Here is a 12,658-nt window from a genome sequence, read left to right on the forward strand (position 1 = left end):
TCAGGTGAATTGGCCATGCTAAAATTTGCCCATTGTGTTAGGTAAGGGGTAAATGTAGAGGTATGGGTGGGTTGTGCTTCGGCGGGTCGGTGTGGACTTGTTGGGCTGAAGGGCCTGTTTCCACACTGTAATCTAATCTAATAGTTAGCTTTAGGTTTTTTTTGATGTGTTATTTCAATACGTTTTATTTATTGTAAATCTAAATTATGGGTTCTACCAGTGGCACTAGACAATTTGTCAAATATTATACTTTAGAAATCTTGAGTTTCATTTTAAACAGTTTTATTATAGAAAGAATTCTTCAGGTAAAGATGTTTTCTCCATTAGAAAAAAATATTTCTTCTGATCTAATATTGCCCAAGACCTGTTCAGGCCCAGCCTCCCAGTCTGTGTTCCAGAATAGTGAAGCCTTATTGAAGATTGTTTCAATGTTGCATGTTCTATTCACCAATTAGTCACAACTGAGTTTTTGTGCGTTTTCAAAGGAGTGCCAAGAATCGGACAGGATGTTTAGTCTCTTTAAAATAATAAATAAAACTGGTCACAAGTTGATGTAGGAAATGGCAGGATGCTGAGAAATGCCAGCATATACCAGCACTGAAAGCTCAAGGGTAAACTTTGTGGCTAAACAAGTCTGGGCAATGGACCAAAACTGTCTGGGCTGATGGTTGTAAAATAGTTTTCCTGGGGCATCATTCATTACTGAAATCCACTTTGTTGACTCTTAACATTCTCTGTCTTTTTTCATAAAATGAAAATCTCATTTCAGGCTATCAGTACATCAGTACATCAAAGAGAAAATCAGAACACTTAAGTTCTGTTAATTTGAGGTTCAGGTTTTAGAGGCAGAATGCACTTCTTCTCTCATGGGTCAATACCCAGTGTCTCTTGTGCCCTAAGCGATAATGAGCCCAGTGCACATAAAGAATGGTTTCCAAGTCTGCACTGATTTTAGTCAGTGTAAGGGAAAGTAACAACTAGCTTCAGCTCCCAAATCTAGGAAGGGAAATGCCACCAGGATGTAATACTGATGATTATTATATCTTTGATGAGGAAGAGATTACGACGACTGTGATGCAGCAAATAACACTCTAATTCTTTTATCGGTGCACTGACATCCCACATCTATGTGTGGCGTCATGTTCTGAAACCGAAAGTCAGTGTGTTGGCACACAGATTGGCATGTGCAGAACCGTGCAACAGCCTAGAGGGAACATTGGCAGCAGCTGTTATCATAAACATGTCTACATTTGCACGTAAAAAATGATCTTGGGAACCATGAAATTGTGTTCCATTTATTTTGGTGAAAAAAGGTTTTGTTAAGTTATGCTCAATGTTTTCTCGTGCCAATTAAATGCTATGGTGACTAGGAAATTCATGCTTCTCTTGTGTGTTCTGATTTTAAGTTTAATGAAGGGATTATTGGTGATGAGAATGAATTATAATTCTGTATGAACCCAAGAACCCCACATGTCAACTCAGGAGGTAATGTTTCCACATGACTGCGTCATCTTATAAAGAAATTGGTGAGAATGAGAAAGGAGCCCTGAAAGCCGAAGAGTAGTCCTTGAAAATCAAGAAGTAGCCCTCAAGAAAAGCTCTAGAAAAATAATGATTTGACCCTTGAACCCAAACAGAAAGCAGTACCTTTACATTGGAAAACATGTTACTTATACTGAATCAAGAAATGCACCTGTTTAGCAGGAGCTTTTCAAATGAAGTGAAGTCACTTCAAACATCAATTCCGGGAAACAGATTTAAAAGTCGCATATTAGCCCTTTTTAACAACAGACACTTAATAAAGAGCCAATTGTATCTCCACATTGCATGATAACTTGCTGTAAACACTCACTGCCAAACTTTTCCTAAGAGTGTTCATTGTTCCAGTGCTTTGTGTGTTCACATTCAAATGGCCGAAGGAATGCTGTCCCTTCGTGCTGGGGTCACTGTCAGTTGGAGTTTGAGCCATGCTCCCAGTGTGGGCTGGTCAGGGCAGATTGAGAATGTGTTTGAGCAAAGGCACCAGGGAACCATCTACTTCATTCGTCACCAAAGACTGTTGTCCTCTCCAGTTTTTACCATGGTCTCACCTGTTGCCAATCTTGATTGGATAAAGTAGAGAATTCTAACTGAGCTGATCAACTAACTAAACTTTCTTTTTTTTCTGCAGTTGTTTTTGCTTGAGGAGATGAGGGAAAGAAAATACGATGCATATGCTCGAGCGATTCAGAAGGCGTGGAGGAGATATGCTGCAAGGAAGAAATATGTAAAAATGAGAGAGGAAGGTAGAGCATCTTGTCTGCTTGGAACAGTCTTGATTACTCAGTAACTTGTCTGTCCTAAATAGAACAGTGTGTTTTACACAGTGAGTTGCAGAACAATTCAAGCTGTGTTATACATTGCTACATACAAGAACCTTAACCCTCACCAGTTTGTATCAATGTTAATATTTCACATAAGCGTCCTGCCAACATCTTTCATCTAATCCCAACCTATTCCTTTCTCACACTGAAAAATTAGAAACCAGTCATTCAGTCCCTTGAACCTGCTCTGCCACTTGGTACAATAGCAGTTCATTAATTTGTGTCCTCAACTCCACTGTCTGCATTACCTACTCACGTTATTAGTGATGATTCTACATTGGTAGAGACAAAACAAAACAACTGTTATACAACAATATATTTATTGGAAGAGTGGGGCTGGACAGCTGGACTCGGTCAATGGTTAGTCTGTGGTTCAGACGCTGCAGGACCAATTTCCATTCAGGTTCAGATAGACAACTGACCCCAAGACTGAGTGTGCAGTGCAATGACAAGCCATTATGGCCAAAAACAGCCAAAGAAACTGCTCAGAGTGAAGCATCCACAGGGAATGAGCAAAAGGGCCTGCCTTCAGGATGAAATGTAACAGTATTTCTTTAAATCTCATCTCAATACCATTCCAATCCCCTTCCCACTGTTTCTTCCTTCATCATCTCAATCCTCCATTCCATACCTCCCTCTCCCTTCCATATTGCTTTCCCTACTTCTACACCACCGTCACCAATTGCTTTAACCAGAGGACTTTGGTGAGAGAGAAATAGGGTTAACCTTTTGAGTTGAATACATTACTTCTTCAGAAGGATTTGTTTTGTTTCTTTCTCCACAGGAGCTTTATTTTAATTTCAAAAATATACTTTATTCATAAAAATTATCTTTGTGTATATGCATTGTCACAAATTAAGTTTGGTTCTGTAAGCACATCAAGGAAACAAATGAATGGAGGAGTTTGCCTCTATCTAGACAAACCAAATACAATTCTTGCACATCCAAGACTACGTTTACTTGCATTTGAGTCAGTCTGTGCTTGTGGGGCCGGCTGCAGGGAATCTAATCGAATCTAGTCCACAGGATCTTGCTTTTACTTTAGTGTCGCTGGGACTTTAGCATGCTCCTGTACACTCTGTTTCTTTTCCTTCACAAGCCCCTCCCCCTCCCAATGCCACATCAGCCAAGGCACATATTTTACATTTGCCATCACACCAGGTTCTGCTTACCAATTCAATCCACCAGCCAATCAGAACACTGCGAGCAAATAGAATACTATTGTAATTATCATGGCACTAATCCTGCTTCATCTACATTGAAACCATCTCTAAACCCTATCAAACCTCAGGTCATTGAGTAATCATAACCAGAATAGCATCAGGATTACTAATTTGGCCTCTGTGCCCCAGCATTCAGGGAAGTAGTGGAAATCAGCCAGGGTTCCTATATCTGATAGCGACACAATCTTGGCTAAGTATGAGGACAACAGATGTGGCCTAAAATCAGCTTATCTCCGCTATCCTTGTGGTTGAGTTCAATTCTCACTATTAACGCTCAAGCAGAGTGGGCCATTTAGGGAAACAACACTTAAAGAATAGATCAGTACAGAAAACTGGCTGCAATATTAACCTGCTATAGTCCCCATCATTCCATCCCACTGGAGAGCAATAAGAACCTTAGAAATTATTAGTACATTTCCAAAAGATGAATCCGAGGTTCTAATTTAACTCTTTTCTGCTCAGCTTCGGATCTGCTACTTAATAAAAAGGAGAGACGCAGAAACAGCATCAACAGGAACTTTGTTGGTGACTACATTGGAATGGAAGATCTTCCTGAACTGCGGCAGTTCATTGGGAAAAGAGAGAAGGTTGAATTTGCAGATACTGTCACGAAATATGACCGAAGGTTCAAGGTATGTCTGATCTCAACTAGCCTTGTCCAGTCTGCACTTCTGTATTAAATGATCAGCTGTTTTATCAATTAACTTACTAATTTTAAGTTGATCCCTTATTGATAGTGAGAGGGAAAGCTGCCATGATGCTTGATTATCTATTATTGTGCTGAATAATCAATGCTTAATTCTGATATTGAAAACGGATGTACCGAATGAATTGTTCGAGAGTACAAATCGACACACAGAGGTTTTAAAGCTGGTCTGTGCGTATGAAAACAATAAAGACATACTGACTGGAAGATTCAGTTACAGTATTGAAGGACCCACATGCACACATATATTTTATGGGGTGAATTTGTACTTGCAGGGTTACATTGTACTTTGCTCAAAAACTGCATGCATTCATGTAGAACTCTGAGCTCAAAAACTGCATGAATTTATGTAAAACTCTGTTATCGCACTTTTTAGATTAAAATCAATCTAAGCATCATGGCATAGACAGAGAACACAGGGGGCCAACACCTTCAACATATTGTCGAGCTATCACCATCGTTAACAGCTAACCCGAGAATGCAACTTTTTAATTAAAAAAAGGTTTTGTGATTTACACATGAAAAAAGTGAAACTATCACTGTACTCTAACAGATGAAAGGCTTAACAGACAATCAATTTTTCAATGTATAATTTCAGGTACATCACACTGTAAATTTTTGCTATAAATTCTGTGTGTTAGGATTGAGCCCTCTACTACCACCTGATGAAGGAGCATCGCTCCGAAAGCTAGTGTGCTTCCAATTAAACCCGTTGGACTATAACCTGGTGTTGTGTGATTTTTAACTTTGTACACCCCGGTCCAACACCGGCATCTCCAAATCATCAGTATTGAAGGAGTAACTCACTAAAGCACTCCCTGCTGTTCAGTCCAGGCACTGCAGTGTATACTATATTGAAATGTTTGAACCAGAGGGTTATTGTGCGTTTTTTAATCACATGAGGTGGATCAGTAATATTTTACATGTTTCTGGTAATTAAAACCTTATTCCAAAGAGTGTGTACAATTGTGTTGACCATACAGAATGAATTATTGAAGCCTTCTTGTTTTGTGCTCCCTACCCCCTTCAATATGAGTCCTATCTCCTCAAATAGCTGTGTACCTGATTTCTGGTACCTTGGTGAAGTGGGTAATATTCTCATGGTAAGTTGGAGAGTGGTGTCATTAGTCTGCTCAATTGAACATTTGACTTCAACTTGACCCCATCCTTGTCTGCAGTGCACAAGTGGACTTTTAACAAAGGATCAGTGGCCAGATAGGCAAGATTCCCCTTCTTAACCTAGGCTTACTGAGGCTAATTGTGGCACAGACTGGGCATTGAACCGATGATCAGCATGGGTTATTGGAAAGACCCAGTCATCAATCCGAAGAACTTCACATCTCAGATTTTTTTCTAAATATCTAATTTGTCGCTTCATACAGAACATAAGAATTGATGAAAAAAGATGTATGTATCAAAGCTTTTTGTCTTGCACTCATCAGGATGATTTATAAGAATACCAATGTAAAGAGGAAAAATATTATACTGTATGAGAGGAGAGTGAGGATTGGTTGCCAAGTGAACACTCATTGGTAGAGGTGCCGTCATTGGAAAATGTACAAATTGATGATAATTGACAGCTAACTGCCAAGAGTTGTTTAAATATTAAACCAGGCAGTTTGACTGATTAGTCAGTGCACTGCCCTGAAAACTGCAACAGTGAATGGCTGTCACTTATTTTGTTGAATTGAAACTAGCACAATGTATGTACAGGTTCTTTGTCTGTTTAAAGAAATTTGTACACTGCATATTGATATATGTAGTGTGATAATGCTGCTCCTTTAACAAGGTTATGTTGTCCTTAGTTTTTTTTTCAGGGAGGTCATAAAAGACACAGACTCCGAAAAGTCTTGAGGCCAATTTGATTATAGCTAACAGATACTACCTCAGGCAAAAGGCTTTTAAGTTTAAAAAAAAACACCTGTACAATGAATGGGGAGTGGCCAATTCTCCCGGTTCAGCTTTTCTCTGGTTTGGTTTGGTCTGGTTATTCACTGAAAGCAGTCAGGCAGTTGTGAAGCTGCTGGACCCAAAGAAGCAGGTTCATTCTGAACTTCTCACAACACAAAATGAGCATGTGGGTATTGCATTACTGTCAATACCGAAGTCCTTTATGAAGGAATTCTTCAATAGGGGAAAATTTGTTTAAAAGCTTATTGTAGCAGGGTACCCACTCATTTAGCTAGCTCATGTTGTGCAGAACTGATCATAGATAAGATAGGGATTAAGGAGCATCACTCTTGAGAAACGCATGAACACAAGAGGGGCTGTGATGACAAAACCTAATGTACATATGTATCTCTAGCAGCTTGTTGTTTTACACATTCCAGAAAAAGTTGCTTGCTTTTGAACAGGGCTGTCCAATTATTCTGAATGGCAGGTTCAATGGATCCACTTTCAGGCCTGTCATTAAGAAAGGTGTGCATTTTGCTGAAACAGACATATTTACTAATGCTGAGTCCTCTTGCCAGGTTTATTGGTAACAATGCCCAGCTTGACCTTGAAGCCTGGCAGCACTGTCAGACATTCATGTAGCATGTGAAAACTGGACACGTTAGACCATAAAACAAAGGAGCAGAATTAGGACATATGGTCCATCAAGTCTGTTCCACCATTCAGTCATGTCTGATATTTTCTTGACCCATTCTCTTGCCTTCTCCCTGTAACTCTTGATCGCCATAGAAAATCAAGAATCTATCTAGTTCTGTCTTTAAAACACTCAAAGATGTGGCCTCCACAGCCTTCTGAGGCAGTGAGTTCCCAGATTCACCAGCCTCTGATTGACGGAATTCCTCCTCATCTCAGCTGTAAGGGCTGCTCCTTCACCCTGAGGTTCTTTTTAATTCATCCCTGGGGGTGTTATTGACTGGATCAGCATTTATTGCCCAGAGGGCAGTTAAAAGTCAGCCACATTGCTGTGGGTCTGGAGTCACGTGTAGGCCAGACCAGGTAAGGATGGCGGATTTCCTTCCCTAACAGGCAGTAGTGAACCAGGTGGGATTTTCCTGACAATTGGCAACAGTTTCATGGTCATCATTAGACTTTTATTTCAACATTATTATTGAATTGAAATTCCACCATCTGCGATGGTAGTTTCTAATCCAGGTCCCCAGAACATTATCTGGTTCTCTGGATTAATAGCTGAAAATATGTTGCTGGAAAAGCGCAGCAGGTCAGGCAGCATCCAGGGAGCAGGAGAATCGACGTTTCGGGCATGAGCCCTTCTTCAGGAATTAATAGTCTAGTGATAATACTCCTAGGCTGTTGCCTAATGTGGGATCATTCTTGTGAACCTGTTCTGGATCCCTCAAACATTAGCACATCTTACCTTAGATACAGGGCCCAAACTACTCATAATATTTTAAATTCAGTCTGACCAGAGCCTTAAACAGCCTACATCTCTGCTGTTGTATTCTAGTCCTCTCAAAATGAATGTTAACATTGTATTTGCCTTCCTAGCTGCCAACTGAACTTGTATGCTAACCTTAAGAGAATACTGAACTCTGATTCCTAAGCTTCTGTGCTTCAGATTTCCAAAGCCTTTCCCCATTTAGAAAATAATTATGCCTCTATTCTTCCCACCAAAGTGCATAACCTCACAATTTACCACATTGTATTCCATCTGATGCTTCATTGCTCACTGTCCTAACCTGTCCAAGTCCTCTGCAATATCCCTGCTCTCTCTAATTGCCCCTTCACCTTTCTTTGTGCCTCTCTTTGACCTTTTATATTTCTTAAAAATCTCTTGCAATCATCTTTTATTTGTTTGGAATCCCACAATTGTGCATCCCACAATCCCACAGATGTGCACTAGATCAGCTATGCCTTCAAGGATTCACTGACTTCAGTAGACACTGGTATGTGGCATGATTGCTGGAAGTACAGGTGTTGAAACTCAAAATGACTCTTCCTATTTGATGTAGAATGAAGGGGCATCAAAATTGGAACTCCTTGAACTCCTTGCATTCAGACATGGTCAGAGAGATTTACTATGCATTTAGTGACACTGTTAACTGTGCTGCCAGATTGCTTCTGTTTAAGTGATTTTCAGTGTAGGCTTGTTTTAAACATGTAACACCTAACATCTATGGATGCAATGTAGTGACCTAAACACATCAAATTGAAAAATGAAAGAAATTTGCTCACTTCAGACCAAGTGCAGTGAGGACAAAATGTAAATTAGTAACTTTTATTACCAATCTGTACAATCTCACCCAACAGAATACAGGCTTGAAGAATTTCATGATGTGGAGGAGCTGGTGTTGGACTTGGGTGGACAAAGTTAAAAATCACATAGCACCAGGCTAGAGCTTTCAAATAAAACTGTTGGACTATCACCTGGTGTTGTGTGATTTTTAACTTTGAAGAATCTCAGTAGACAGCTTCCCCGTTCATAATGCACTTGCTTATTGATAACCCAGTGTTGGTCTCAGTTATGTTGATGTTTCAGCTGTGCAAATAGTCATTAGGGGGTACAGAACTTGAGCTTTGCTGAAAACAGACACATTTTGTCAAAGTTTTGCACTCATCAGGACAATTTGCTACTTTTTTCATCTTTGACCATATAAAAATCAGTAGGAAACTGACCAGCCTTTAACAGTGCTTTATTTCATGATGATTGCAAAGTAATGGGTCTGGGTGGGTTACTCTTCAGAGGGTCAGTGTGGACTTGTTCAGCTGAATGGCCTGTTTCCACACTGTAGGGAATCTAATCTAATCTAATCTAAATGGGGTGATTCCCATTGATCCAGAGGTTTTACCTCAATCCCTGTTGGAATGGCTGGTGTCAGTTGGGAAGACTCTTAACATGACAATTGGCCTGAACAACCACAGGTTTATTGGGGATGGGGGAGGAGTGCAGGAAATTGTAATATACTGAGAATGTATAATATAATGTCATGTATAGTGATAGACTGAGAATGGATAATATCTAGAATGTAATATACAGTATAGTGACAACACTGAGAATGGGTAATATATAAAATAATATGATGTAAGACATAGTAATATACTGAGAATGTATAATATGAAACAGATGCAGTGATTTACTGAGAAGCCCTATGTAAATGATCTGAAGGTGTATATGATAATGTCACTCTAAAATCAACACTCACATGCAGTTGAGACTCTTGAGTGGAGAGAATGGAATAACAGCCAGCTGTGATACAGAGAATCAGTATCCTATATCATAATTTCAAGATGCCGGTGTTGGACAAAGTTAAAAATCACACAACACCAGGTTATAGTCCAACAGGTTTATCTGAAAGCTCTAGCTTTCGGAGTGCTGCTCCTTCATCAGGTGGTTGTGGAGCAGCATTCCGAAAGCTAGTGCTTCCAAATAAACCTGTTGGACTATAACCTGGTGTTTTGTGGTTTTTAACTTTGTATCATAATGGAAGAGTTTATTAGAACTTCAGAGACATAAAGCAGAGACAAAGATACAGCAAACTCAGAGCTGGAACTGATATCAGCCTGTACAGTGCAGGACAGCACCCTGTCACCCACACCCACATCCATGAGGACGGTGAAACACAGGGTCATATCCATGGAGCTTGATTAATCCATCCATAATAATCAATCCAGAAAATAGATCTTGATCGCCACCTAGTGCCTGCTGCTAGAAAGAGCATTGGGATGATTCTGCTTTAGGTCAGAGAAAAATTTAATTCCCAAATGTTCAGCAGAGGAAAAGGATAGAAAGCCTCTGATGCTTTATCTTAGTTATCTTTTCATTTCATGTGCACGACCAGGAGTTGCCCATATACAAAGAAAGAACAAAGAAAACTTACAAGGCGAAAGTGAGGGAAACAGGTGGAAATGAGGAAACTGGTGAGGTCCACATTGATGCCTTGGGGTTGAAGGGTTCAGAGGCAATATTCCTACAACCCTTCTTGTACAGGGGGACAACATTAGCAACTCTCTGGTCCTCCGGCACCTCACCTGTGTTTAAGGATGCTACAAAGATACCTGTCAGGGCCCCAGCTATTTCCTCTCTCGCCTCCCTCAGCAACCTGGGATAGATCCCATCCAGTCCTGGGGATTTGTCCACCTTAATATCTGTTAGCCTACTCAAAACATCCTTTCTCCTTATGTCAACGTGATCCAGAGTAAACAAACTTCTATCTCTAATCTCAAAATTCATCACCTCCCGTTCCTCAGTGAACACTGATGCAAAGTAATCCTTGAGAATCTCACCCATTTTCTCAGGTTCAACACACAACCTTCCTTTCTTATCCTTTAGTGGACCAACTCTTTCTCTAGTTACCCTCTTGTCTCTTATATAAGAATAAAAGGCCTTGGGATTCTCCTTAATTCTGCTTGTGAAAGTTATTTCATGACCCCTTTTAGCCTGCTTGATTATTCATTTAAGATTGGTCTTACTCTCCCTATATTCGCCCAAAGCCTGTTCTGTTCTGGATCTTATGTACACTTCCCTTTTCCTCTTGGCTTGTTGCACAATTTCTCCTGCCATCCGTTGTTCACGAACCTTGCCTTTCCTATCCCTTGTTTTTAAAGGGACATGCCTATCCTGCACTATCTTTGAAAGCCTCCCACATATCAAATTGGACTTCCCTTCAAGTAGCTGCCCCCAATCCACATTTCCCAGCTCCTGCCAAATTTTGATATAATTGGCCTTGGCCCAGTTTAGTACTCTTCCCTTAGGACCACTCTCATCTTTGTCTACAAGTATTCTAAAACTTACAGAATTGTGGTCACTATTCCCAAAGAAATCTCCCACCGCAACTTCTACCACCTGGCCTGGCTCATTCCCCAACACCAGGTCCAATATGGCCCCTGCCCTAGTTGGACTATTGACATACTGCTCTAGAAAACTTTCCTGGGGATGCTCCTTACAAATTCTGCCCCATCCAGACCTCCAACACTAAGTATATCCCAATCAATGTTGGGAAAATTAAAATCTCCTATCACCACCAACCCGTTGTCTCCAAATCTTTCCATAATCTATTTACCTATTTGTTCTTCTACCTCACGCTCACTGTTGGGAGGCCTATAATTCTGCTCCAACAATGTAACTGCACCCTTCTTATTTCTCAGCTCTACCCATAATGCCTCACTGCTCAAGCCTTCCATAGTGTCCTACTTTAGCACAGCCGTGCTATCATCCCTGACCAGCAATGCAACTCCCCCCCCCACTTTTGCTCCCCTCCCTGTCCTGTCTGAAGCATCTATATCTTGGAACATATAGTTGCCGAACATGCCCTTCCCTCAACCAAATTTCTTTGATCGCAATAACGTCATACTCCCAGGCACCAATCCAAGCCTTAAGTTCGTCTACCTTACCCACTATACTCCTTGCATTAAAGCATATGCACTTCAGACCACCAGTTCATTTGCATTCATCTGCTCTCTGCCTACTCTTCCCTTTGGTAATGCTAACTTCATGATCCTGTTCTTTACAGTCTCTAGTTTCTACTTCACTATCTGCTAGTCTTCTCTTCTGGTTCCCAGCCCCTTGCCACATTAGTTTAAACCCTCCCCAACAGCAGTAGCAAAAACTCCCCCAAGGACATTAGTTCCAGACTGGTTCAGGTGTAGACCATCCAATTTATAATAGTCCCACCTTCCCCAGAACCAGTCCCTTGAGAAGATGATTGACACACTGCAGTCCATGTAACATAGGCATACCCACAGTGCTGTGAGAAAAGTAGTTCCAGGATTTTGACCCAGCAACAGTGAAGAAGCAGTGATTAGATCATAGTCAGGACTCTTGCAGTTTGTGGTGTTCCCGTTGCTAGGTGCTGGAGGACACTGGTTTAGAAGATGTTGTTGATGGAGCTTTGGTCTTGTGACCCAGGAAGGTCAAGAGAAACATGAAAGAAATCTCTGCTATTCATCAAATCAACTTATCAGGTTGTCATTCACAATGGGGTCAATTAAATTCAAAAAGCATTTTCACCTCAGTTCTTGTATTGATAGCTTCTCTCCAACTCAATAAGGCTCATATCACATGCACTTGGGAAAGCTGCTCAGTATCTGTCGAGTATTAATTCAATTGTCTGGCTCCCCATGACAGAATATTAAAATGATGTATTCTGCTTCCAGAGTGTGAAACGTGACCTTGTGCTCACCCCTAAGTTTGTGTACCTCATTGGACGAGAGAAGATAAAGGATGGTCCTATGAAAGGCCAGGTGAAAGAAGTGCTAAAGAGAAAGATCGAGTTGGAGCGGATTTTAACTGTTTCATTGAGGTAAGGCAGAGTGATCAAACAAGCAGCAGCCATGACTGTTAGGCATTCACAAAGCTGTCATATAGTGTTATCTTGGAGTTCTGCACTGACTCGTGCTATTCAGAATGTTGCTTCATTGTGACCATCACTGAATTGTATGAAGTGATGTGTTTGCAG

The 12,658-nt window shown here is 40.7% G+C and overlaps 1 protein-coding gene across 3 annotated transcripts in view; it reads left to right on the forward strand.

Annotated features, from left to right (window-relative positions):
- Positions 1–12,658, forward strand: part of myo1ea (myosin IEa) — a 158,320-nt gene that overhangs the window by 125,835 nt on the left and 19,827 nt on the right. For all 3 annotated transcript variants that reach the window (XM_043677435.2, XM_043677437.2, XM_043677436.2), the window contains 3 exons: positions 2,171–2,285; positions 4,049–4,218; positions 12,357–12,502. In XM_043677435.2, the coding sequence (XP_043533370.1) occupies positions 2,171–2,285; positions 4,049–4,218; positions 12,357–12,502 (431 nt within the window). The remainder of the gene's footprint in view (positions 1–2,170; positions 2,286–4,048; positions 4,219–12,356; positions 12,503–12,658) is intronic.

The sequence above is a fragment of the Chiloscyllium plagiosum genome, unplaced genomic scaffold (assembly GCF_037043375.1).
Source record: "Chiloscyllium plagiosum isolate Xiang-an unplaced genomic scaffold, Cpla_swu_hap1 HiC_scaffold_39, whole genome shotgun sequence".
NCBI lineage: Eukaryota > Metazoa > Chordata > Chondrichthyes > Orectolobiformes > Hemiscylliidae > Chiloscyllium > Chiloscyllium plagiosum.